A 26,905-nucleotide genomic window follows, 5' to 3' on the forward strand; every position below is an offset into this window, starting at 1 on the left:
GGGCTGAGCCCCCCACCCTGAAAAAAAAATTGTAATCTTGGTCCCCCACTTGATTAATGGCTAGCGTCATTACTATTGTAGTGTTGATAGCTCAGATATGTTGAAATAATTTTTGCTCTTCAAAATGAGAAAACACATGACATTGCTGAACTGTGCCTGTTCGTCAACTCTTGATATTAAACAATAGAGAATCTTCTTACCGCCCTCAAATAGTTTGTGCGCGGTTTACAGGCTGGAACATACATTCAACAAACTTTCTCCTCAAAACTTAATAACCGATTCTCAGAATTACAATATTGAAAACGGTTCATGGCAGAACAGCCCTTTTTGCATCATTTTGTGGAGTCTTGATAATAGCAATCCCTTGCTATTGAAAGTTGTAACATTCTTCATTGAAGTTCGAATGCTTTCAAGTCCTTTTAAATAAAAAAATAGGAGGCTTGGGACATTGTGATATAGGGCCTATCCAGACATTTTTAAACTGCTAGAATAAGAAGTTAACATTCACGAATGTTTGTACTGAGAAAAAGGTACCGAGTTCGATTTATCTAAGCAGTGGTTCATACACACCTCTAACACCACCCCAGGAGGAGCCAGACACTGCCAAATTTTTTCCACTATACCCCCCCCCCCCCCTCCTTACTTTCTCCCGCACGCAAGAGGTATTCGCCAAATGCCAGTTAGGTCGGAAGAGACAAAATAGAAAGGCGTCTTTTTGCGCCTCTTGTTCATCGAACAATGTTTCAGAAAAAATGAGGACATACAAGGCACTGTTTCCAACTAAATCTTTTATCCAAGAAAACCAATATACAGTAAACTACCACTGGAACGTCACTTAAGCAAATTATTCAGCTGTACGAACTTTTTTTGTATCCCCCATCGAAACCCCATTCAACCCAATGCAAATGCCTTTCAGTTTAACAAAATTCAGTACAGTGGCATTTCAGTTCTGTGATCATATTCTGCTACATCATCATCATCATGATTTTTATTTTTACCACTGGATACAAGGTGAAAAAGGGAGAGCCGGGAAAAAAGCCGAAATCTCTTCGGCTTGACAAAGTTCCGGTCTCCCAGACAGGCACGGAAGCGGCTGGTGTAGCAATACAATTACGCATAAAGTGTGGATATAAGAGTTTTTTAAACACAAATACATATAGAAATTTTCATGTTATTACATGGAAACTAGTTGTAATACAGTTGTGTCAAATGACTCCCAGTATACAATTATAATCTGTTATCTTGCATATTATTATTTAACACAGACTCAGTTGCATATATCATAGTGGACTTGGAAGCACCGAACGAGTACGGATGCTGATCAAATTTTTTCTGATCGCGCAGATCGTGCTGTCGAGGACAGGATTCGTCGACGCAGGGTCTGAGCATGCACTGCATCAGGCCTATCTACTGCTACCTCCGGCTGTCTGCCCTGCTGGCTTCATCGGACAAAACAAGTCTCAGGAAGCTGTACCACGTGCACTGCACTGGGACCACCTGACCAGCACGGTGACGTCGACGGAGACATTGTGGCACCCGGATAAAAGCAGCAGCCTTTTTGACGTTCCCTTCAGTGGACTTGGAAGCACCGAACGAGCACGGATGCTGATCAAATTTTTTCTGATCGCACAGGTTAGTGACCAGCATTTAGTCTCTTCAGTTAGAGACAACGGCGTAACGTTAACGGTGCTCCCAAGTCCACAATGCTGTGTTGCTATTTTGCGGGGTTGTTTTAATGTTGTCCGCTTAATGTTACTAACATCCGGAGACGAACAAAATCCAGGCCCTTACTCTGATTCAGATGAATGTTCGCAGCGGGAACTAATGAAACACATTCTAAGAGAACAAAAGGAAATGAACAAAACACTGAAACAACTGTCTTCAAATATCAAGCATGTGGAGATAATAGTTGCAGATTTGCAAGAAAGAATGACAGTTATTGAGAATGAAAGGGGATTATGGAAAGAATGCGAAGACAGGATAGTACACTGCGAGGAATCTTGTAAATCTACCATGATGCAAGTAGAATTTCTGTCATCGAAGGTCGATGATTTAGAAAATAGAAGTAGGTGGAATAACCTAGTAATTTATGGATTAAGAGAGAGCTCTGATGAAGATGTTAAAACACTTGAAGAAGAAGTGCACGGTATACTTAAGAAGATCCTAGGAATAGAAATTAACTCAATAGAACGAGTTCACAGAATTGGTACAAAGCAAAGCCAAAGGACACGCCCCGTTATTATCAGGCTATTCAATTTCGCTGAGAAAAACAAAATATTATCAAGCTGCTTCAAGGTGAAAAACACCCGGATTTCAATATCCGAGGATTTCTCAAAGAAAGTATGCAACACACGTGCTAAATTATGGTGTTCTGCAGTAAGTGACAAGGCGAAAGGGGCAAAGGTATCTCTGTCATTTGATAAACTAAAAATAAATGGCAACACCTTTATATGGAATGAGTGTGAGGTCAGAAGAATTGAACTATCTAAACCGAAAACTTCTGCACACGCTGGCCCAGCAGCTTGCGATGGCACGTGACAACAACTTACGAAATGTATCAGAGTGTTATCACTGAATGCGCGCAGCGTAGTCAATAAGTCCAGCCTACTTGATAGCATAGTTGCAGCCCATCAACCGCACGTAATAGTCATCACGGAAACCTGGCTTCAGGAAAGCGTCCAGGATTCCGAAGTGTTTCCACCTTCTTATCGGCTCATACGGAAAGACAGAGGATCGCGGGGGGGGAGGTGTAGCTGTCGCAATTAAATCTAACATAAAATTCACAGTTTTAAACAGCATACCTGACCATGAAAGCGTATGGTGTAACCTTGCATTTAATGGAAAAAGCATATTTCTGGGTGGCGTGTACCGACCTCCCAATGCGCCCCCTGAATACCTAGACATTATGCATGATTACATTGCACAACACACTTATTCACGTTCCAATATTATTATCACGGGTGATTTCAATTTACCAGGAATCAATTGGTCTAATCTTTCGCACAACAGCTCCGATGCAAAAAGTGCTGAATCACTATTGTTCATGTCATTTACCTTCTCTCTAGACCAGCTAGTTTCCGAACCGACTAGAATAGCTGGTCCGTCATGTTCTGTGCTTGATCTGATGTTCGTAAGCAGTCTATTTCTAAATAACACATTAAACGTTGAAAATAGCATTTTGAACCATAAAACTATTGTATTCTCCTGTCCGATTTTAGGAAACTGTGAACGCGTTAAGCCATCGATTGCTGTTATCAGGGATTACTCAAGAGCGGATGACAATGCTATCTCAGAATATTTAATCGCCTGCTTTCTGCAGGTTTCATTACTTCATGACGTAAATGAATTATGGTTACGTTTTAAGCATATTGTACACTTTTGTGAAGAAAACTACATTCCCTCCAGAAAGAAAAGAGTGAACAGAGAACCTCCTTGGGTATCGCGCGAAATAATACATTTAAAACGAAAAATTAAAAGGAAGCGCAGAAAGAAAACCACACGTGACCTTCAACATCTCGTACGCATTATTACAAGATAAGATAAACATATGGCCAAGGAGCGTTTTTTCACTGTTACTCTGCCTTCTTACATGACGAATAAACCACAAAAATCCTGGTGCTACCTATCGAGGGAGTGGCACACCGTATCGCAGATTACTGTTTCAAACGAGACGGTTGTTCAGCCTGACGTCATAGCAAGCAAATTTAATGAATTTTTTTCTATCTGTATTTAACAGAACTACATTATCATTTCGAGAATCCAATGCCTGAAATAGATATCGACCAACAAGGAATTCTTTGACTCTTACAAAAACTGGATGTAAAGAAACCCTGTGGCCCTGATCTTATATCAGATGCATTTTTGCAAAAACATGCAGTTTGGATGTCAAAATACTTATACATAATTTACAGGCGATCTTTGGAAACTTCAGTGATACCTGATGACTGGCGAAGGGCCAAAGTAATACCTGTGCACAAATCTGGCTCTAAACTCGACGTAAGTAACTATAGATCTGTTTCATTCACATGTGCATCCAGTAAATTGTTCGAACATATTATTTATAAGGCCATAATATTGCACTTAGAGAATAATAACCTACTATACAGCCGGCAACATGGATTCCGTTCAGGTCTAAGTACTATTACTCAGTTAGCTGAGTTAACCCATGATGTAGCTACCACAATAAATAACAGAAGCCAAATAGATGCCATTTTCTTAGATTTTTCAAAGGCCTTTGATGTTGTTCCTCATCCAGATCTTATTACTAAACTAATTGCCATTGGTGTACACGAGAAAACAGTATCATGGATCAAGAACTATCTCGAAAACAGAAAGCAATGCGTAGCTGTGAACGATATTACGTCTGATTACGTCAACGTTTTTTCTGGTGTTCCACAAGGCTCGGTTCTTGCGCCCCTCCTATTTCTGATCTACATCAACGATATTCGTTCATGCGTTCAGCCGCCTATTCGTCGATGATTGCGTAGTGTACGCGACAGTGAATACCAGAGAGGATCAGGTAAAACTAGATGATTCGTTAGCTGCTGTACAAAATTGGTGCAACATTTGGGGGATGAAACTGAATGCATCAAAAACTACCAGTACCTCCTTCACTCACAAGAAAAATGTGCTTCAGTTTACATACACAATAAACAATATATCACTAAAAAAATACGAGGAGGTCACATATCTCGAGGTCACTCTTACAACGAAATTAAATTGGGAAACTCATATAAATAACATATATGACAAGGCCCTAGGTAAACTACATTTCTTGAGAAGAAAACTTAGAAACACACCTCCTAGTGTTAAATTAAATGTATACAAAACCCTCATTAGACCCTCTTTAGAGTATGCTGACATCATTTGGGCCCCGCACCAGAAGTATTTAACCGAGAAACTAGAACGCATACAGAACTTAGCATTGAGATTTATATGTTCACAATATTCACGTCAAACGAGCATTACGAACCTGCGCGTCAAGGCTAACATTCAATCACTGGCTCAACATAGAATGATTTCCAGATTAAAATTTCTATACTTACTTTATCACGGCTCCTATCGAATACCACAAGCAACATACATTCAAGCGCCATTCAGACTTTCTGCCCGAACCAACCATAATAAATCAATACGACACCATCCCAGCCATAATAACACTCACAAGTACTCTTTATTCCCACACGCCATTTCCCATTGGAACATACTACCCTCTAGAGCCGTAAATTGCCCATCTGCCAACGCAATTATTGACAGTATTGAGAATCTGGAATTCGAATGGTGATATTACCTGTATTTCATATGCAGCCTCTGTAGATGCATTCTTATGGTAAACGCTGTTTCTCTTGCTTCCCGGACGGCTCATTTAAACAGTGTATATATTTATTGAGTGTGTTCTTTTTTGTGTGTGCTAATGCTCTTTGTTTTGGATACACTAGTTTCACTTTATTCTTTTTTTGTACTGTATTCCATGTTGTAACCACTCCTGCATGGGCCCGACGATGGCCTGCAGTATTGTAAAATAAATAAATAAATAAGAATGCAAAAGCAATATATGTATACATATATATACATACACACACATACATATATAAATATAACAAATTTCACAGAAGTTTACAATAAACACAAGTTAAGTTACCATCAGGAAACATTCTTTTTTTCAGAAATTATTTTACATACTTGCAAATATATATGTGCATCTATGTTAAAAAACATAAAAAAAGAAAATCTGCATATAGGCTGCTGCTTTCGCGACAGACATCACGGCAACGTAGCCCAGGGCGTCATCACATCCTTGAATTTTAACAAACGCGAAGACGCCCTTTGCAGCATCCAGTTTACAACACGAAACCCTGCCACGTGGTTCGGGCACAATCACTGCAGCGGAAACCCGGATTCTAGGAATAGTAGTTACAAGTGTGAATGTATAAACAAAATGAGAATATATGATAAGTTCTGCGGAACTGTTGGAGCAGTTAACAATAGACATCTATAAGAACAAATCCAATATTTTACTTTTGTTTAGAGATAACACATCAACATGTTGTTGGTTAAAATAGTTAAGTAGGGACGGTAGTGTATGTTTAAGGCATTGGCAGCCATAATTAGTACGTGAGAAAGGGATCTGCCATGGTGCCTGGTGACGATATGAATATGCACTTCTATTTTGTTGTAGAGTTGCCGGGGCTAGGAATGAATCGAGTTTTCCCAGCATAGCATTACTATAGCTTAGTAATGTTTTGAATTTATATATGTCACGGGCTCTGATTATTCTGTTTTGTTGGAAAAGCTCTTGCGTATGCTCGAAAAAAGAAATGTTCGCTATCGCCCGAATTGCTTTCTTTTGAAGTATTTCCAGCATTTGAATATTTAGCGCTGTAGTGTTACCCCATATAAGTGAACAGTAACTGAGGTGTGAATGGAGAAGAGCATGATAAATGAGACACTTAACTTGAAAATGTAATGCACTTCAATTGCAATTTAACACACCAACAACTTTTCGTACCTTTGAGCAAACATGACTAACGTGTTCATTCCAGGACGTATGCTCTGCGAGTATTATGCCTAGGGTTTTTATGGATGACGTAAGGTTAATTTTATACAGACCCCACACAATATTATCTGGCAATGTAGTAGAACTTCCCAGAGCATGAAAAATAACGCACTTTGTTTTGGTTTCATTGAGGATGAGGCCATTTGCCTTAGACCATGCTCGAAGTCCATAACAAACAGAGCTTGCTATAGGCGTTATTTCTTTTAAATCTTTACCTGTAAAGAAAACAGAGCAATCATCTGCATACGTGACAAATTTACACATATCGCTCACTTGTACAATATCATTAATGTAATACAGGAAAAGTATCGGGCCAAGAATGCTACCTTGGGGCACACTCGCTGTCAAATATTTTATCTGCGATCTGTTCTCATTAATTTCAGCAAACTGATGTCGACTTTCTAAATAAGATCAGATAAGTTCAAGTGTTATTCCTCGGGAGCCATATTTTTCCAGCTTTATCAGCAGCAATTTCTGGTTGACCCTATCAAAGGCTTTGCTGAAGTCTAAGTATAACCCTAAAGTCAGAAATTTTTTGTCAGTGTTCACTAGAATAAGCTCCTTCTGTATACTTAAAGCAGTTTCCATAGACCGCTTTTTCTTAAACCCGTGTTGGCAGTCGGTTAGCAGGCTATGTTTTTGCGAAAATTTATTAATACAAAGTTAACAATTTTTTTGAGTCCCTTTGATAGCACAGGAAGTATAGATACTGGCCAATAATTGCCCATATTATTTTTGTCACCTCCTTTGTGAACTATTACTCTCGCTACCTGCATATTACGCGGGAAAACTCCGATTGACAAGAAAATATTAAAAATGTGCATTACTGCAGGTGCAAGTAAGTCTATGACGTACTTAATTGGCCTAATTTCTAAATCATCTACGTCTCGACTATGGCTATTTTTCAAGGATGAAAATGTTGTAATCACCTCAGGGATGCTAGTAATCTTTAGGAATAAAGATTCTCTTAATGAAGCGGCATGCATTGTATCTTGAATGTCGTGATCTATGCATCCTACTTTAACAAAAAAATTGTTAAAACGGTCTGCAAGTTCTGTACCACCTACAAAAGTGCAATCAATGTTCAACGTATCTGTTTGTGTATTGACTGATTTCCGATTTAGTGCTTCGTTTATTTTTTTCCATACTTTGTCACTTCTGCTATTACCTCCATGGAGTTGTTAGTTGAGTTTTCTTCTCTATTAGTTGCAGGTGTGCCTAATACAGTGTTTTCACTTTAACCTCCTTATTTGCCTTTCTTCACTCTCATTTCCACTTGAAAATTTTGAACTTTGAGTGCCTATAACCTATATTAGGAAGTAGCCGCTAGCAACACTTGGGAAGCAGTGTTTCTTATTTTAAGCATGAATGACATTGTCATTCACTGAATTTTGTGTGTAGTGCACAAAGCATCACATGGCAATAATTTCTTTGTTGAAAGAACTATAAAAGACACTGGTAAAAAATTACTGCATAATTCATTTGGGATAAGCAAGTTGAAAACACTGTATTGTTTTTAGAATGCTTTTCTTCCCAATTGGATGTTTTACTGGAAAACATTTTGCAGCAGAAATTATGTTCCTGTGTCATCCTTCCAAAAGGCATAGTAAAACTTGTGAGCCCACTTAGTGTCTGCAAAACTGAATGAATTGGTTTTATGTGCAAGATTAAATTGCCCAAATTATACAGAATTTTTTAATGTTAATTATTAAGCTCAAGGATGTAATTAATGCTTTGAAACATTTGTTCTATGCTTCCATATTGTAAATGTAAGCTTTCACACAGTGAACACACTAAATTAGAAATATGCCTGCTATCCATGCTTTTTGCGCGTTAAAGGAACTTGCATGCGTTTGCATGTTTAGGAAATTGCCTTTCATTCTGTTTATACAGCATAATTTTCTCACCTATACTAGTAGCTACAGTGTACTGAGGTTGAGTGCCAAGGCAAGGAACCCGGAAGTTTTACGGAAATAACTACCCAAAATTACTGTGGATGGATCTGGCAGTGGGAGCGGTTCAGGAAGTGCACTGAAACTTCGAAATTAATGTTCAGTGTGACCTGCAGCATCCTGGAGTGAGGGTCTGCACTGGAAGGAAACTATGAAATATGTTAGCAACTAGTCAAACATTGTTTTAACCCCAATGAGTGCTTTTAATGGTGCATAATGGGAAAGGACAACCAGTGACATCGATGCGAGCCTTCAGACTCTAAAGTTTGCTCTATGCATTCCTCTGTGTCATTTCATCAATGGCAACAGAGCAGGCGCGTATGCAGTAATTTTTTTTGGGGGGGGGGCAACCATAGGTCTCCTTCCTATGCAAATTAGGGGAAGGGTACCTTTATTATACAAATATGAATAATGCCGACCATTCACCATAAAGACACATAAACCCGAAAAGAGAAATGAAATAAGGTGCATCTCACAGGTAGGCCTGTGAGATGCACCTCTCCTTTACATGGCAAATAAGGAACCCCATCAAATGGACTCACACTGGAAAGAACCACAGGAAGAACACTGCCAAGAACAAGTAAACAAGTGAAAATGTAAATTAAAGATTTCTATAGTAGAATACATAGCAACCATGGCACATGAACCGCGCGGGGTTGTGTTACTTAGCCAGCCAATCACAAAAGCAAACAAAATCATCGTCATGTGGCCTTTTCAACAATGCGTCGTACTTGATAGATCCGGAGAGTCTGCTGTTCTTGAAGAGCCTTTTATCGGCAGAAGCAATGAGGTGTGCAACAGACATGGACAAAGTGTATGCAGTCTGAGCATTTCACTCTTCAAAAGTCTGCGGTACAGTTCATTTCACTGCTGAACCAGTTTTACTCATGAAACTTCACTGCCAACTGCACTGAAACTTGAAAACAAATAGTTGCAGCAAAGCAAGCATTTTATAATTTTCAGTTGAATAAAGAATTCGACTTTCGCCATTATTTTATTTATTTATTTTATTTACAATACTGCTACTCTCATTTGAGAGCGTGGCAGTTGGGCGATACAGTAGACATGTATATGAATACGCATTTAGGCAGAACAGTTAATTGAAAAAAGGAAGAAAAAAGAAAACAATTGCCCGAGGATAGTAATATAAGAAAGAAGCTGAGTTTAGAAACAAAAATGCAAGTTTTCACATGACAGTTAATTAACATGATTCTGGCAGTTAAGAACACGTAATTAACTAGTTTATACATAAAATAGGAGCGAACTGAAAGATAACACTTAACGCGTGAAGAAATTTTAAAGTTGTGTGAAGGGATACGCTTTAAAGCGTACACTTTGAGAGCGAGAAGATACGAATGGAAAAAGAAAGAACAATCTAGGCAAGTAATCAGCAGGAAATGTGGCAGTTATAACAATTATCTTAGGACTAGCAGTAGTACAGTAATGAAAATTTATTTTGGGAACACAGTGTACCATATGTCCACATAACAACAATCAAACAAAAATGGAAAAAGAAAAGTGGGAAGTCGAAAGCAACACAATGCGAAATTTCTGACGATGACACGTGTGATGATAAATTGTTTTAGTTACGCACTGCAGCTTCCACTTGTGAAGTAAATTCGGACAACGATTCGATGGCGGTTATAGCAGGATCAAGTCGGTTCCATTCAGCAATTGTAAGGGGGAAGAATGAATACTTAAACGTGTCATTGTTGCATGTGTATTCTGTTAAAGTGTGCGCATGTTTGTTACGTGTTTTTCAAGCCTCAGAAAATGAAATGTACCTGGACACATCTATCTTATAGTTATTTTTTAGAAGCTGAAACAAGAACTTCAGGCGAGCGTGTTTTGCCCTGGTAGATAGCATTTGCAATCCAGACTGCGTTAGAAGATTAGTCGGTGAGTCAGTGCGTATATATTTGTTGTGAATGAACCTTATAGCCTTTCTTTGTACTGCCTCTAATTTTGTTATGTTAGTTGTTGTATGAGGAAACCAGACTGTATTTGCATATTCGAGAACCGGCCTAACGAACATTGTGTAGGCCAGTAGCTTCGTTGATGTTGTAGAGGGCTCAAGGCTTCTTTTGAGGAAGAATAGTTTGCGTAATGCTCCTGCCGTGATATTCGAAATGTGTTTATCCCACCTGAGGTCTGAGGTTAATGTAACTTCCAGGTATTTATGTTGTTCAACTTTAGTTAGTGGTATGCCGTTAATCTCATATGTAAAGTTAGATGGTCTTGTTTTCCTTGTTACGGTCATGACCACAGACTTTTTTACGTCAATTGACATCTGCCAATTAGAGCACCAAATAGCTAGAGTGTTGAGGGATGTATTAAGTGCGATGTTATCGTTATAATTAGTGATTTCACTATAGATAACGCAGTCGTCAGCGAACAGTTTTATATTACAACCAATGTTAGCTGTGATGTCATTAATATAGATTATTAAGAAGAGTAATGGCCCAAGAACTGAGCCTTGGGGAACTCCGGAAGTAACGGTGACAGTGTTAGGTGGCATTTTTTAGTAGGTTACAAATTGTGAACGATTGGCTAGAAATTCTTTTATCCAGGCTGAAAGGAGCCCTTTCCCAACAACACTTTCAACTTTAGCGATTAATTTGTTATGGCATACACAATCAAATGCCTTAGATAGATCAAGTAAAATCATGTCAGTCTGGCCGCGGTGATTGATAGTATATGCAAGATCGTGGACTAGTTCTGTTAGTTGGGTTATTGTTGATAAACCACTGCGAAAACCATGTTGGTAGGGAGACAAGAAGCCAATGCTCTCTAGAAAAACCATTATGTGCTTTAAGATTATGTGCTCTAGAAGCTTACAGGATGTACTAGTTAATGAAATGGGTCTAAAATTTGAAATTTCTGCTGTGTCGCCTGATTTATGGATAGGTATTATCTTTGCAATTTTCCAGTTGTTCGGTAGCTGTGAAGTTGTGAGTGATTTACGAAAAATTATGCCGAGGTATCTACTTCACCATTCCGCATACCTTTTCAGAAAGTCGTTAGGTATGTTGTCAGGACCGCTGCCTTTTTTAGGGTCCAGATTAAGCAGAAGATTAAGTATGCCAGCGTCCGTAATGTGTAATTCGCCAATGCTTACGCCCTGTCTCGTTAGAATGGGGGGAATAATGTTATTGTCTGTAGTAAATACTGATTGAAAAAAAATGTTATATGCGTTGGCTTTCGCAGTTTCTTCCTCTGGGCTTAAGTGGGACGCTTCTCCTTCATTGGTGCGAAAGTGCCTCCAGAACCTTCCGGGATTATTAGTAAGAAAGCTCGGTAACTTTACATCAAAATAATATTCTTTTGCTCGTTTGGCTGAAAGCTTGAACTCCGCGATGGCATTAGGAAGTTTCGTCACCCTGGATTCGTCTCCTCCTTTAATTTTTATTGTTCTACGCAGTCTTTTCAGACGGCGCTTTGCCTGAATTACTTCTTGGGTTATCCAGGAATTATTTTTTGGCGGCCGCTTGGTTTTAGTGGGCACGTAGTTTGTGACGCAGTAGAGGACGATAGATTTGTACTTATACTCGCCTATTATACTTTAATAGGCGAGGGAAAATGTATAAAATTATGTGCTAATAATATTATTTTTGTGGTTACCGCCTTATTTGCCTAACAGGAAAAGTTTGAAGTATGAATTATTTGCAGCCTCGCAGAGGAACAGTGGCTGGCGGTTGTGAGGCCGTGGGCGGGGCTTCGCTGCATACTTAAGTTGCATCCGACTATAGTTTCGTTTTTTGAATTACCTCTAGAAGAATTATAGAGAAATATATATTTGCGGAACAATCACATTTCTTTTGGATCCCTCGTTTACTGCTCTACCAAGTGCCAAAACTGACTCTTATTGTTATTTGGGAGGTTGTGTAACGATGCGTGGCCGCCAGTCCCGTGCAACCGCATAGAGCGCAGGACGCTGCGGCTCTAGACATGCTGCACCCACCGTGAAGGTTAGAAAAAAACCCACATAAGCACAACAGAGAAGTGGCAACATTAGGCGGTTTGATTGATAACTGTACAAGCGTCATTCAAGACACACGGAATTGCTCCCCACTTCTGGCGGCGTTTACAGTAACGAACGGCACACGCGTTATCAGCATGATAGCATTGCCTGTTACTTTCCTGTCGGGAATGATAACGCGCATGCCGTTCGTTACTGGAAAGTACCGGGCTCGCCGCGTTAAAGAAAGGAAATGCGGACAAGCAGATGACGATTATCGTTGTGTGGCAAAAGGGTGTAATTATGCTTAAGAGTGTATGCTAGCCACCATACCCTTAGTATAAACATATCTTCTCTGTAAAAAAAAAAAAAAAAAAGTTTAACACAGTGATTTTCGTCTGGCGACAAAAAAACAAAAAAAAGTCACTTCCAAAGATTGTGCGCATCTATAGCCAAGCCGATCCATGCCTAAAGCTTCCCAAAATGGCCGACTGCATCGTCGAAATCGTTAATACACTCTAATCGTTCACTTGATTTTTCGCTGCATTGGAAATGCAAGCGGTTAATTTCGCCGAATGAAATGTCTCGACGCCTTTCAGCGCCCGTCTCGTGCTTCTGAAAAGAGCTTGCGGTATTGGCGTGAACAGACAGGCAAGTGGACGTACTTATGCTACAGTTATTGAACAGTTACTTATCGATACATCTTGAAGTTAGCCTACAAGCTGTCGTTAAAAGTTCCGTCTTTCAGTAGACCTTGTGCAGCGTACTCTCAGCTCAATACGAAATTCTTGACTGCGTTCTCGAGTTTTGTTTAACGGTAATGAGAAGGAGTTAGATAATGCACAGAGGCAAGGTGTTGTCTGGTCTTGCAGGAGTCCCGGGTGCTTTTTCCGCCGCGTACACTGTCGCAATCGTTACACGTCTGAGGAACCAGACTGGCGGCGCATAGTTATAGCCGGCTGCCAGTGCAAGCCGCAGTCCCCTACATTGTCGCTATAAAGAGGAAATTTGTACGTGTACTAAGTGTACGCAACGTTTCTTTGTTTAGTATAATTTGGCGGTGCCTCCAGCAGACAAAATGTGGATCCCATACTGCTCCGTCGGTTTGGGCTCGGCAATGCCTCCGCGTGGCGGGCGCGTTTAAGAGAAAGCTTTAGCTCGGGTGTTCCAATCTAAATACATGTAAACGCAGTATTCGTTTTTCTCGGCAACCACTGCACCAAATTTGACGAGGTTTGTTACATTTAAAACAAAAGCTTAGAATCTAGAATTTCTGCTGGGTACACAAAAGATTTAAGCGAAACAATTGAAGCAAAGCGGGGCATGGTGCTTTCAGTGCCCAATTTTTTATAGAACATGTAGTTTTCCATTATAAAGGGGACTGTAATGCGATGTCTTTAAGTAGGGGGTTGTCTTATATTCAGAGTCGACTTATGTTTCAATATGAACGGGAATGAAGTGTTACGCAATTCTATTAACGAAATTTACCTCTGCTGTTTAGTTTCCATATTGTGCGTAGAAGCAACAGTGCGTGCACTTTCAGCTGCTCAGTTTATCTTCAATGCTGCTCTCATTTTGTAGTTCATCACTTGTGCATGTGCAACACATTGGCGGAGGCAATACGAACTGCATTTCTCACTAGCTGGACAAGTCGGAATGGCAATGCACCTTGGAGAACAAGACTCGAATTGTGAAAGTCTGGTGGTAAGTCTGAATTAATATATTTTCATTTATATTTGGTGTTAACTTTCCAGCGCACTTTCTATCCTATTGAAGAAACATTTAGCCCCGTTTGGCCTGTTTTTTGAGGGCCTTACATCTGCCCCCTAGCAAGTTTTAGTTTACACTGCAATTTAAAGCTTCTTGAGACCCGAATACAGCCATGGGACATAATTACTTTTCAAGCTGGTTATTATTGCCTCCAGGCATGTTACGAACATGAAAGATGTTTTTTTAATAACATAGTTTTAAATAACTGGCATCTTCTTTAAATGTCACAGTCATACGTAGACAGGCTAAGAGCTGAATCTCCAACAAGTGAACATCTCATGTTTGCTATGGTAAAAACTGTATTTCATTGCCTGAACACAGAGGTGAAAATGGAGTTATGTGTAGTAGACTGTTACTTGGCTGCTGCATCCTGGATTTTCATGCATTAATGAGGAATTCAAAACAGACTTCAAGGTTGCTTCCTGCTGTTTGTGACAATGCAGAGGTCTAGATCAATTTAGTGTGAAATTTCTTGAAAGTAGGTGAGAAGAATATGAGTGAACCACTTTCGACAGTTCCACATGCATTGGACTTCATATCCATGATGAATGTTTGGAGTAATGACTTCAGACTTCTGGCATTGCTTTACCGAAATAATCTTTTAAACTGGTTTATTATTAGAGGAGACAGAAGAAATTGAATGCCCTCTTACCACACCACCATGAGGTGAGCGTGACTGCCAACAGAGACACACTCTCCCTCTGCCTTGAGTAGCATCCGCAAGCGACGTTCCTTCCTCGCCTTGTCACATACTTGAGCCAAAGAACCACATCGGGTTCACGTGACTAGCACCACCCGCTTTTTTTTTTCTTATCCATTTTTGTTGCGTGGCACATTTTCCACCGTGGCATTGTGCATTCTGAATTGGGCGATTTACCGAAGTAATGCGTCATGGCGAGCGACACGACTGTGTTTTGCGTCGCACTGTTTGTTTGTGTTGCCTTGACTCTGGCTGGGTGTGGCGCTTTCTCGAGAGGGAGGAAAGTGGAGTTTTATTTGAAATTTCAGCTGTCTGTATGACATGCACAGATTTGTCATGAATATCTGTGCCATGTGCTGTAAGGCTGTAAACTTAAGAACAGCATTAAATACATTCTCTTAGTGGTGAATGCAATGCATATTTATCTTTTGCACACAAAGAAAATGTGAACAGTGTACAGTGCTCCCACTTCTGCGTCAGTCTGATAAAAAGGCCAACAAAGAGTGATACTGCACTAAATCAAGTATCTTGAAATTTGGAGACATACTAGGGAGGCTTCTGCAGCAGACATGATTGACCAGAGAGGTTAACAATGTACAGCTGCTTGCGGTGACCAAATGCACAGCACCATCAGTTTTGTGCCATGCTACAATTCTATCAAAACTGCCTAAAATTCTTGCAGCTTTTTAAGAAAGGATTAGTGGCACATAACAGTGTGCCTTTTTTTTCCTGTTTTTTGAATGTATATTTTGCTCCCACATAGCTGATGTGACTCAAAGGTTTATAGTCCTGAAAGCTTGTTTGCTTTGTTATGAATGTTACCAAAAACTTACGTGTGCAAGCTTACCTCTGCCCACACTGAACGCAGACACAGTGAGTTTATTTAGTATGGAAAGCTAAAACAATGTAGTGGCTGCACTATTGTTATGAATCTGTCGTAGTGATAGATGTTGCTGATTTTATGTAGTGCTTGTTTTCATCACTCAGAATATAACCCAAAATGCTAAGAGGCAAAAAAAAATGTATATAATGTTCACAAGATATGGTTATGTGACGAGTAGAGACTGGGTGATGGCAGCCGATTGAGGGAACGAGCTCGCCTGCGTATCTTGCAACCACAAGAGGTTCAAGTAGATTTTATCGCATTAAAGTGTAACAAGTGACTAGAAAAAAAAAAAAAGCCTGGGCATGTCATCAAAAGATACCACTGGGAACAAAAGTCTATGGATCTACACGCACCATGAAATACCCAATTTTTTTTCTTACTTGCCATGTTGGCATACACTGGTCCACAGTAAAGCTGCAGAATGGGGCAGGCCCTCCATTTCATTCCTGCTTGACAAAGTTGAGATCTCTTAATTCCACTCTTTTTAGCCCCCCAGAATGCCAAGAGTTGTACCATTCCTCCAACTTTAAATGAAATTCTTACTATACTGGCTCTTTCAGTATCTACCTATAGGTCACTATCTCTGCCGTGGTACTTGCCAACAAAATGGTATTCTACTTATTGTGAAATTCTGAAGTACTGGAGACTGTTCCAATGACGAGCTTTAATTGCACCTAAACACTAAGCTTTAGTTGCCAAGAATGATTCTATTTAGCAAGAGCATGCTTGGACTATGACACAAGGATGGAGGCCAAAAAGTTACTGCCCTTCCACTGCTGCGAAGTGGGGTGCAAGCGAAACTTGGGATCTGCGGCTCTTTGTAACGCCTCAAGGCGAGGGCGGCACGTCAACGTCGACCCCTTTCTCAAGTTCCCGGTGGCATCAATCAAACACTGCCTGTTCTTTGGCCAAAGGCACAACACGTGGCCTGCTCCCACTGCCATTCCTTCAACACAGCCTGCTCTTCAGCAGAACAGACCAAACGCAGCCTCCCCATCTGACTGCTGGGCCTGAACTGGTGTGGGAAACTGCGGGTGTCAGGCGAGCGAACACACCCTTTCCCTCCTCTGGAGAAAGGGGACGCCCGTGATTGGCTCATGCCTGGCGCTGTGTCTACTTACCCACCTTAAAGGCAGCGTTTGATGACCTGACAGTGGCTGAATCGGTTAGCATGGTGGTCTTCACAACCCAGAGGTCGGTGGTTCGAATCCGCAGCCTGATAAGCAATTTCTATTTTTGCGCAGCTTGGGTTTTTTCGCGCGGTAACACCGACACCAGTGAGGCAATACAAGCTTCTGTTAAAAAGGTCACAAATGGTTGCATCTTATGCCAGTTCCTGTTCATGTGGACATTCAGTGTTATTTTTCACTGTCAGAAGTATCCTTGAAGAAAAAAGGGGAGGGGGGCCAACAAAGTATCAACACTAAAGAAGCAATGTCGACGTACATGGTAGTTGAAATAAATCGATGATTAAATGTTGATTATGCTGTCATGTACGACGCACAAATTGTGAGATGGATCTGGCGAGCTTCAAGCTCACCTGTCAGCATTCTCATTGGCCTGTTGAGCATGTGTAGCATTGGTAAGATTAGCATTTCCTCTCTTCAGCGTTGACTGCTGCATTGTGGCGTGGTGGAGCACTGCCATTACGAATCCCCTCACAAACTATGAGCTACCAAGCTGCACTAAGACCAGTGCACCAGTTTCACGTCTGTGCGCACTCAAGGATGACAGCACGCATTGCATGCGAACTCAGATGTGCATACATACAAATTCTTGATTACGTCTCTCATTGTACTGTTACACTAAGGTACGTTTTAATACTGCATAAAATTACTGCTTAATTTGCACATCACATAGCATGAATTATAAAAAATTCAGCATGTGCATATTATAGCCGGCTATAAAGAAAAAAGTTACAGAGCTCCTTCCAACATATCATGCTATGTTTCGCAAGCTGTTCCAACAATGAAATAGATGATTGCACAATGGTGGCCGCTTTTCATAAGTTAGCTTCGCTGGAATACATCTGTGTTAGTGGCAAAGCATACGAATTTGGTTTCGTGTCTTGGTGAACTGTGCAAGCTATTTCCGGCCCAAATTTCTTTTTAAAGAGTTGCACGCATTCATCATCATCCTATTTTAAAGTTCAATGCAGAATGAAGGTGCCTCCCTGCTATCTCCAATTATCATTGTCTTGCACTAGCTGATGCGAACTTGTGCTTTCAAATTTCATCATCTCACCTAGTTTTCTGTCATCCTTGACAGAACTTCCCTTCCCTTGGCACCAATTCTGCAACTCTAATGGTCCACTGGTTATCTACCCTATGCATTACATGGCCTGCCCAGCTTCATTTTTTCCTCTTAATGTCTACTAGAATATCGACTATCCACACTGCTCTCTTCCTGTCTCATTGTCATTTATCATTGCATTGCTCTTTGTACGGCCCTTAACATGTTCTCGAGATTCTTCGTTAACCTCCAGGCTTATGTGCCATACTGCATGCTTAGAAGAACAACGTGTCTACCAAGTTGACATTTTCAAATTCCCTGATTTTTTCAGGTTTCACAGAACTTTGTTTTATGTCAAGATGTGCTGACACCATGTCACCTGATGCTGTCACTCTCTGGTAAGCATGTTAAAAAAATAAAAACAATCCAGTTTGAACAGTAAGGAGTAGTGTTTATTTTATTCAAAATAGAAAACTGAAAAGAGGGGTTTGTAACATGCACAGCTACTAAAATATCTTCGAAAGACACTCGGTGCCCTTTTACTCTGTGAAGGATGACCAGCAAAGCTGCGTACGTGGGCCCCTTAATGGTGAACTGCACCTCTACTGCGGGTCGGCCTGGTATTGCACTACCTATGGGATTGGCCCATGTGTGGGGAGTGCTTAAAGCCTGCTTCATCTCCGCCGCAGGTTTGACTGACATTTCACGACCTTTGGGATCAGCCCACATATGGGGAGTGCTTAATGCTTGCTTCACTTCTGCTTCGGGTTGGCCTGGTATTGCACTTTCTTCGGGATCGGCCCACCGTATGAAAAATTGTTGGTCTATGCGCGGATGCGATCTGCCAGATCCTCACCATAGACAGCTTCACTGTAAAAAAAGTGGTCTAGCACACGGCAAATAGAGTCAAACATTTTAAAATGCGAATAAAAAGAGATGCATACAAAAGCAAATAGAGCTATTTGTATCAACTGATAGCAAGCTCATTGGTATCATTCCCGAACTTTGTCACATATGAGATTCTCCAAGCAACTGGAAAGTCAACCTCAACTGTCCTGACATACTCTCAGCCTGCGCATAATGCCTCAGTGTTGCATTTCACTGCTTTAAGGGGTTTATTTTGGTTTGGATGTGGGTAACCTGCATCTTAGCGTCAGCCAACACTTTGCTTTTTGAGCGCAAGCTCCTTCAAAAAGGCGGCGGCACAGTTCCTTTCCTGATCATTCCTCAATGCAATGGTCCTTCCTATTCTTGTCCTTGTTACGCTGCGTGTTCGCCCCATGGATGAAGCATCCTTTTGGTCAGTTGTACAGTCAGATTTTTCAGACTCCCTAAGGGCCGCTACAATGTCCGAAAAAAAAAATGAATGCATGTCTTTTACTGCCCTTAAGGGCCCAAATCGCCACAGGCACGTCCGAAAAAGCTCTGAAGGTCTGCCAGTACACTTATTAGGCATATAGGTGCTTGCACTCTGACAGGAGACGGCAAGTGCACGTGGGTCTAACAATATATGTGCTGCGTCCCATACACTTCACCGCGTAGCATCACTGTGCTGAGGCAAAGCTGCCTTTCGAGGACTAGCAATATGCAACGCGCCGTGCTTTACGAGGATTGCAGAGGCAGAGTGGGTACCTTTGCTGACAGCAGTGAATTCTTTCAATGAAAAAGACAGCACCGAATGTCAAGAACCGTAATAGCATACCTAGGCCTAGCGTTCCTGCCATGGTGATTACAGTGGCCAGTGGATCTGCGTGTGAGAGTGTCAGTTCAAGGTGGTGAGATAACACGGCGGTGTTGGCTTTGATTAATGCCATATCAAATCTGCAGTTGCAGCACATTCGGAGTGCAGATCAATGGTGAATATCTCGGCAACAGTGGGGACAAATTACTAGTGATTGAGGACCTTAACCAAAAAAGTGTTAGAGTGGGTTTGAAGATTAATATGCATTAGACAATGTTGAAGAATTCACATCGCCAGTCAGCCTCTAGAGTCTGTACAGGAGTAAGTCAGTTGCTCGTAAGGGACCCTGATCATGAAAAGGCAATTTACCTAAGAATAAAAATGGGGTGGAATGCATATGGCTGGGAGCTTACCACTGTCATTGAAAGAAAAAAATTAAATTATGGGGTTTTACTTGCCAAAACCACTTTCTGATTATGAGGCACGCCGTAGTGGAGGACTCTGGAAATTTCGACCACCTAGGGTTCTTTAACGTGCACCTAAATCTAAGTACACGGGTGTTTTCGCATTTCGCCCCCATCGAAATGCGGCCGCCGTGGCCGGGATTCGATCCCCATCCTCGTGCTCAGCAGCCCAACACCATAGTCACTGAGCAACCACGGCGGGTGTCACTGAAAAGAAAAGTGTACAACTATTGCATTCTACTAGTGCTAACTTATGAGGCACACATTAGCATCGGGTAAATACCGTAATTAAACTTTATGATATATGGTTCTTGCTTCAAAAGTTTCCTATGGCAAGCATAAATGGGAGTTGTCGACACGCGATCACACGTGTTGAATGCATACATTGTTTCCTAAGCATCGCCGAGCTAGACGTGCTGCCACTAAAGGGGTCGCTATTGGGTTCACCATAGGGGTCAACAGCGAGTCACTGTTCCAAGTTCAAGTTATCCTGTGAAGGCCAATTTTACAATCAAAATAAGAGATTCGGGACTGTAGAAATGTATGACTGCCGGCCAAGACCTTTGGCCAGGATTGAATTAACAGAAGTCGACTGTACCATATGGCAGTGGACTTTGCAGCAAGAATGTATCTCCTACTACACATAGCAGAATATTGGCATGCTGCAGTGCTCAGTGGCTGCAGAACAGTAGACTCCTATAAATTTGATCCCGTCTGAAAGTCCCAGCCGACACACGTGCATTTCTATAGGTCCAAACTTCGGTTATTTTGATACTAAAATAGGCCTTCACCCAATAATTCCAACTTGAGCAGTCAGCATGCATGCTGACCCCTACAGTGAACCCAATAAGCGACCCCTTTGGTGACATACCTTAGAGGACAGTAGATGTGTGAAACAGACTTTATCTCCTGCAGGAAATGCCTATTTTCTGCCTGCCCAGGAGGAGCTCCAAGCAATAATCACAGATCAAAACGTCTGATTGTGGTATTCACCCATTTCTAATGTGCCATCTTTAACAAAACTTTCTTGGCGATTTTCGTATGCTTTACCGCATAACACGGATGTATTGCGGCGAAGCTGACTTTGGAAAATTGGTTGCAATGTGCACATTGGACCTTTGTCCTTTTTTTAAAAAATAAAAATTGTGTGCGCATTTGATTTCTCATTTTAGGGGCTTTTGTTCTTTCTATGCTAGTTTACACTTTGGACACACAGACAGCAGGCGTGTGTTTCACTCTGGGGCATGTTAGAATCTGTACGTAAACCATGGCAAATAAATCAGTCATGTGTGTTGGCATTTCTTCTGCATCTTCTTAAATTTGACCCACCAGATAATTCAATCTGTTTCGTCAGTCCCGTCAGAGTCGAATTAACGGAATGGAGTCAACTGCATTTTGCTTGCTGCTCAGAAGTATGAGCTTGAATAAATAACATAGCATTACAACACATAGGACATAAAGGAGACAAATGAAGTGCTGCAACATGTGCCAACTTGCCTAAGTTAGCACTATATAAGCTTGAACCCAGATGTGCCAGCTGCATTAAGGTTGTGACAAAATGTAAAATCACATGTGTTGGAGACTCGGTAGGTTGGCTTTCCTTCTTGAAAAAGTGTTGCAGAGTGCCTGTTAAGGATTCACTGATTGATGCTGTCAAACTGTCAACAAGGCTGCCAAAAAATTATTCTTAATACAACCCTTTCATGGACACAACAAGGTAACAAATTGTTTTGTGTGTGAAGCATTAAGAGTATATTCGTGATCAAATATTGTTCTTAAAAAGTGACCTCAACGAGACAGCACACGAGACTGCACAAGATCTAACTCACCGTGTGAGCCCGGACTTCCTCTCGGCAGTATGGGCAAGCGAGCGCGATCCCCTCGTCACAACGATCTCACTCAGCATTACAAGTTAGTCAAGAGAACCATGCCGCTACCGCACAAAGCACCCAATAAAGCACAAGAAGTCACGTACAGGTGGCTTCAGACAGGCACCTACGCATGCCCGGCCTTCCTGCACAAAATCTTTCCGGACGTGCACCCTCACAATGCGTGTCACTACTGTAAGGATATAGCTAGCCTTGATCACATGCTCTGGGCTTGCCCCCTGGTGCCAGGACCACCAAGGAAGAGGGACCGAGCTCCACACAGCTCGGACCTTGAAGCACAGCTCTGGGCTGTCCATCGGGCCCGCGACGCGGCGGAGGGGCATGGCCTCTCTGTCCCGACGTGGGAGTGGCGCACTAATCGCACGTACCGATGGACGTCAAGAAATTTATTCATCCATCCATCATCAAAGCAGTTGTCAGAAAACATTCTGCAGGGAACAGCTAAAACACTATGCATTTCTCATTATAGTGATATTATGTGTGCGTGAGTTTAATAAATAGATAATTTGCAGGTGTGTGTATGGCAAATTCAGATGCTAACTTCACCAAAGTCATAAAAGCACACAGCACTCTACTTAAAAGGAATCTGAGCATTTGGCCACTGTTGTGTCACTAATGTGCACTGTCGTAGCCGTCTTCATTACCAAGCAGAAATACACCCAACAAACTTTTTCGGACATGCATGAGAATTCGGGTATCCTTGCAACACTGCCACGTACCTCACAGAGGCAATTAATTATAAGCACAGCTGAAATTTCGGATGCTGAAATGCTTTGCCTTCAAAGTGCGGAAGGCACAACCATTGTAGAAAGTGTTGTATAATGCCGGTTTTCAAGCGTCAACTTTGTTGCAATATAGCTTGCTACGGGAAGAGGCTTATGCAATGTATCGTGGTGGAGCATATCAGCAGTGAAAAGGGGCCATTGTAAGATGGCATGATTTACATTTTTTTATTTACACACATACATACTCTCTTCTGTTACAGCACAAGCACCAAGAAGCCTGATAAGTGTTGTGGTTGGTCTACAAAATTAAGAAAAATTAAATTATGGGGTCTTACGTGCCAAAACCACTTTCTGATTATGAGGCATGCCGTAGTGTGGGACTCCGGAAATTTCTACCAACTGGGGTTCTTTAACGTGCACCTACAGTAAATTTAAGTGCACGGGTGTTTTCGCCTTTTGCCCCCATTGAAATGCGGCAGCTCTGGCCGAGATTCGATCCTGCGACCTCGTGCTTAGCAGCCCAACACCACAGCCACTAAGCAACTAGGGTGGGTACAAATTAAGTTCCTTGCCTACCCAACCAAAAATGTTTGCAACATGATGTGTGTGGTATACAGTCCTTGGGAAGGCAAGCTTAATTGGTTGCTGTTGGCTTTGTGTCTTGCTTCACTCTTGAGCAGCGCTTACTGACTGCACAGTAATAATAAGCTCCACCAAATGGCTAGATTACTTCTGTACTACTATAAGTGTTCCAAGAAGACTTTTGGAACACGAAGTAGAAAAAAAATTTCTGCTCCTAAACTGCTCCAGAATGTCAACTTTTTGCTTGAAACCCTAAACTGTCTTGACCACCACTGAGGGGTTGATCTTCAACATCACTTATATACTTAAGATAAAATCTTGAGTAACACTTACTGGTTGTCTAAACATTTTGAAATGGTTTCACAGGTTCTAATTTAACACTTATATGCACTTTTTAAAACAACAGTGAATAACGATTTCGGTAACATATTTCAGTATTCTACAGTTGATTTGGAGGATTATGCGCCATCACTGGTCTGCAATTATGGAAGTTTAGAGATAAAAAAATGGGGGCAATAATGCCTACGTTTTACACATTGTCATTGTACAGAACACAACCTATGCAACTTGCTATAAAACTGATTTATATAGTATTTGAAATTACCATAAGAGTATGTAAACAGCTGGGGTTTCATAGTTCTAGGTTCTTGTTATGTTTTAGACTAGCACCTCCCTTTAAATGGCAGTAAAAGGCATGCATTAATTTTTTTTTTTGGACTGCCTGATTTTCTAAATGTTTTGTTTTTGCAGTCCTCAGGGAACCACCCACCGCCACCAAGAAAAAGCACTTTTGACTGTAGCAGTAATCAGTGATTCGCCTAATTGGCAAACAGTTCAGGATGCCAAACAGCCTCGAGACAGCTGTACCTCTGACAGAAGGCACTAATACACAGTACAATGCACTGTTTCTGCACTCTAGACTGTGGGATTCTCATCCCGTACCTTGGGTCAAAGGAACGACAATCACAAGGGCATTTATTGCACCTTTCATAGATCAATGCCTGCTAGCCGAGTTGCTATCCACAAAACATGCCGATGGGCGTGCGACAAATCGCGGAAGTCCGACTCACCGCGACCGGATAGCGAGCGAATATGTTCGCCCCTTGCTGGATCCCAATGCCTGGTCGTTCACGCGTACGGTCACGCGAACGGTGGCTCTTTCACACAAGGCCTCACGAGACGATCTCACAGAAGCATGGATCGGCGCACGGGCGGCACGTCCGTGCTGCTTGCCGTCCCGAACCAAAGAGGAAACGTGTTCTCCCTTGCGCCCCCACGTAACCCTGCCATGAGGCGGCGTTAGCAGCGCAACACTCGCGCCATCTCTCGCGTGGCCTGGGGCCCGCGGTGAAGCCGCAATGCAGGAGACGGAAGCTATGCGGGAAAAACAACATATCAGGGGACGTGTGACAGTCGCGCATCCCCACAAGACAAATGTGATAAGAGCTGTATTATGTGACCTATTATAACTCCGTGGTGACAATACAGAGAGGATATGCAGGGCATGTAGCGATGAGGGCAGTAGCAATGGAATGATATCACCAGTGTACAGAGCGCTGAATTCATTCTTGCTCTGTTACTGCTAATTGAGAACTCCATCAAATGAAAAATTAAGAGAAATATCATGTGTGAAGGAATACTACTCATCATATCTATTGCAATTATTCTCGGACAGCATTCCCTCTTTCTTGCTTTTATTATTAATGCATTTATATAGTACTGCTCACCTGCTGTTCCATGTGTTCCATCGACACATATACGATCAGTTCCAAGCCTCTTGAAAAGCTCCTGTTGTGGTGTGGTCATGATGACTAGCATAAAATCTCTGTCATCCAAAAGGTCCTGATTTTTTTCTCTAAAAAAAATGTCACTTTTTGTCAGGTTGTCCTTGGTGTTTAAAGAAGAGCAATGGGTTTTCCTTTTCACTATGCATCCTCTCAACCCAGAGTTGCATGCTCACATAGTCATTATCGTGCAGCCGCTCGGTCTTCGAGACTCTGGCATCCCTCATTATTTTGCGGAGATCCCGCTTGCTTAACAGGTTAATGCGGTGGAATGTCTCATCCACGTTGGACCGCACATTATCCAGTACTGCATCCATGAACACGCCTTCTCGCAGCTTGTCTTGAGAGAGTAGAGAAAAAGTGTATATTAGTTGAAGCATAAGTAAAAATTACCGAGCACGCAAGGAAGTGAAATGGGCACTGATGAACATTTTTAATATCATTATTTAGAATTCCTTTAATTGAATAATGAGTTACATTGACTTACAAAAACCTTTTGCAATGGTGTGTGTTAAATAGTTCAAGCTGTCGCAATTTTTTTTCTTTTTAGGTCAGCTCTTTGCAAGGACATGGTGCTATGCAGCCTTCAGCTGCTGAAGAGGCAAGATTACATTTCTGAATTACACTACACGATTACATTACATTTGAAGAGGCAAGATTACATATTTAAGTGTTTCAATGTTTGGTGTCATTGATAAACCGTCATAGGGATTATCTGCACCAGTGTTATCAGGTATGTAAGTGAAGAAATTTATTGTGTGTACCAAGTTTACAGCTAGGCTGCCAATTTCATCCTTCACTGTTGGTAACCTTGTTCGCACAAAAGACATTACTGAACCATTGTAAAAGCATTGCACTGGACTGGACATGTGCAGATTGTGGTTCAGATCCTACCCAGGGCAAAAATGTCTTCCACTTTTAGTTCCTTTACTAAATATTGCCATTGTTATCAATTTCTATCCTACACTTAGAACTTAATTTTACAATTACATTCCATAGCATAAGTTATTGCCACTTCCATAGTGGCATGCCACCATAGAAGGGCAAAACAGTCTGCAATCGAAAACATGTGCAGCATTTCCAGATTAACTTAAATATAAACATCACTGTTACTGACTGAATTGATGCACATAATTTGATTAATGTCAATATAAAAATTGTCAATTAAAGCTTTTAGCAATTATTTTTAATGGTTGATTTATCAGTCATTCATCCATATTTACAGAGCAGACACACCTGTGAACGTATGCTTTGAAGGCTATGCAGTCATGTGGGTTTTTGAGTTAAAGGTATTATTTCAGTCAAGTAGAGTACTGACTGGACACTTGAAGCTGTTTTACGAGTTCATGTCTAATACCCCTGTCACACGGCAAATCTAAGGTCATTTACAACGAATGACATTCGCTGATAATGCCATTTCTTTGGTGTCACACGGTAAAACGTAAGGACATTTTCGAAAATGACATTTACAAACAAATCAGTTCGCCAAACTCATTCGCATTTGTTTGGAACTGAATGTGTATCCTCGACACCACGAGTTTACCAGTGTTTCGCAAACAGTACATGCTTCTTTTTTTTGTTTTAAAAAAAATCACTATTATTCTATCCATTTTATTACCTAATTATTGCTTTAACGACATTGAAGTCCATCACATAGGTAAATACAGAAAACTACTCTCAGTCCAGTGACCAGACAGCCATCTTTAGCTTTCGCTGCAGCAGTCGT

At 41.3% G+C, this 26,905-nt stretch overlaps 1 protein-coding gene across 4 annotated transcripts; it reads left to right on the top strand.

Moving 5' to 3' along the window:
* Positions 1-833: 833 nt before the first annotated feature.
* Positions 834-25,858, top strand: LOC140212849 (uncharacterized). Of its 4 annotated transcripts, none has more exons than XM_072286093.1 (5): positions 834-1,632; positions 13,066-13,117; positions 14,109-14,170; positions 18,386-18,452; positions 25,730-25,858. In XM_072286093.1, exons 1-5 carry the CDS (start codon positions 1,315-1,317, stop codon positions 25,774-25,776), a joined length of 546 nt encoding a protein of 181 aa, XP_072142194.1. In that variant the 5' UTR covers positions 834-1,314; the 3' UTR covers positions 25,777-25,858. The 4 variants fall into 4 exon arrangements, 3 of the variants coding, with proteins under 3 accessions (XP_072142194.1, XP_072142193.1, XP_072142195.1); XM_072286092.1 differs by lacking the exon at positions 25,730-25,858 and adding an exon at positions 21,115-21,301; XM_072286094.1 differs by lacking the exon at positions 18,386-18,452.
* Positions 25,859-26,905: the final 1,047 nt, after the last annotated feature.

This window comes from Dermacentor andersoni, chromosome 1 (genome assembly GCF_023375885.2).
Source record: "Dermacentor andersoni chromosome 1, qqDerAnde1_hic_scaffold, whole genome shotgun sequence".
NCBI classification, from domain to species: Eukaryota; Metazoa; Arthropoda; class Arachnida; order Ixodida; family Ixodidae; genus Dermacentor; species Dermacentor andersoni.

What these genes read in the sequence shown, in the direction of transcription:
- LOC140212849 (XM_072286092.1), top strand. Translation starts at nt 1,315, where the DNA reads ATGCTGATCAAATTTTTTCTGATCGCGCAGATCGTGCTGTCGAGGACA. An exon ending in AATTTTTTCTGATCGCACAG is followed by an intron (nt 1,633 to 13,065) that starts GTTAGTGACCAG and finishes GACGCCTTTCAG; the next exon opens with CGCCCGTCTCGTGCTTCTGA. An exon ending in CCTGATGCTGTCACTCTCTG is followed by an intron (nt 18,453 to 21,114) that starts GTAAGCATGTTA and finishes TATCTCCTGCAG; the next exon opens with GAAATGCCTATTTTCTGCCT.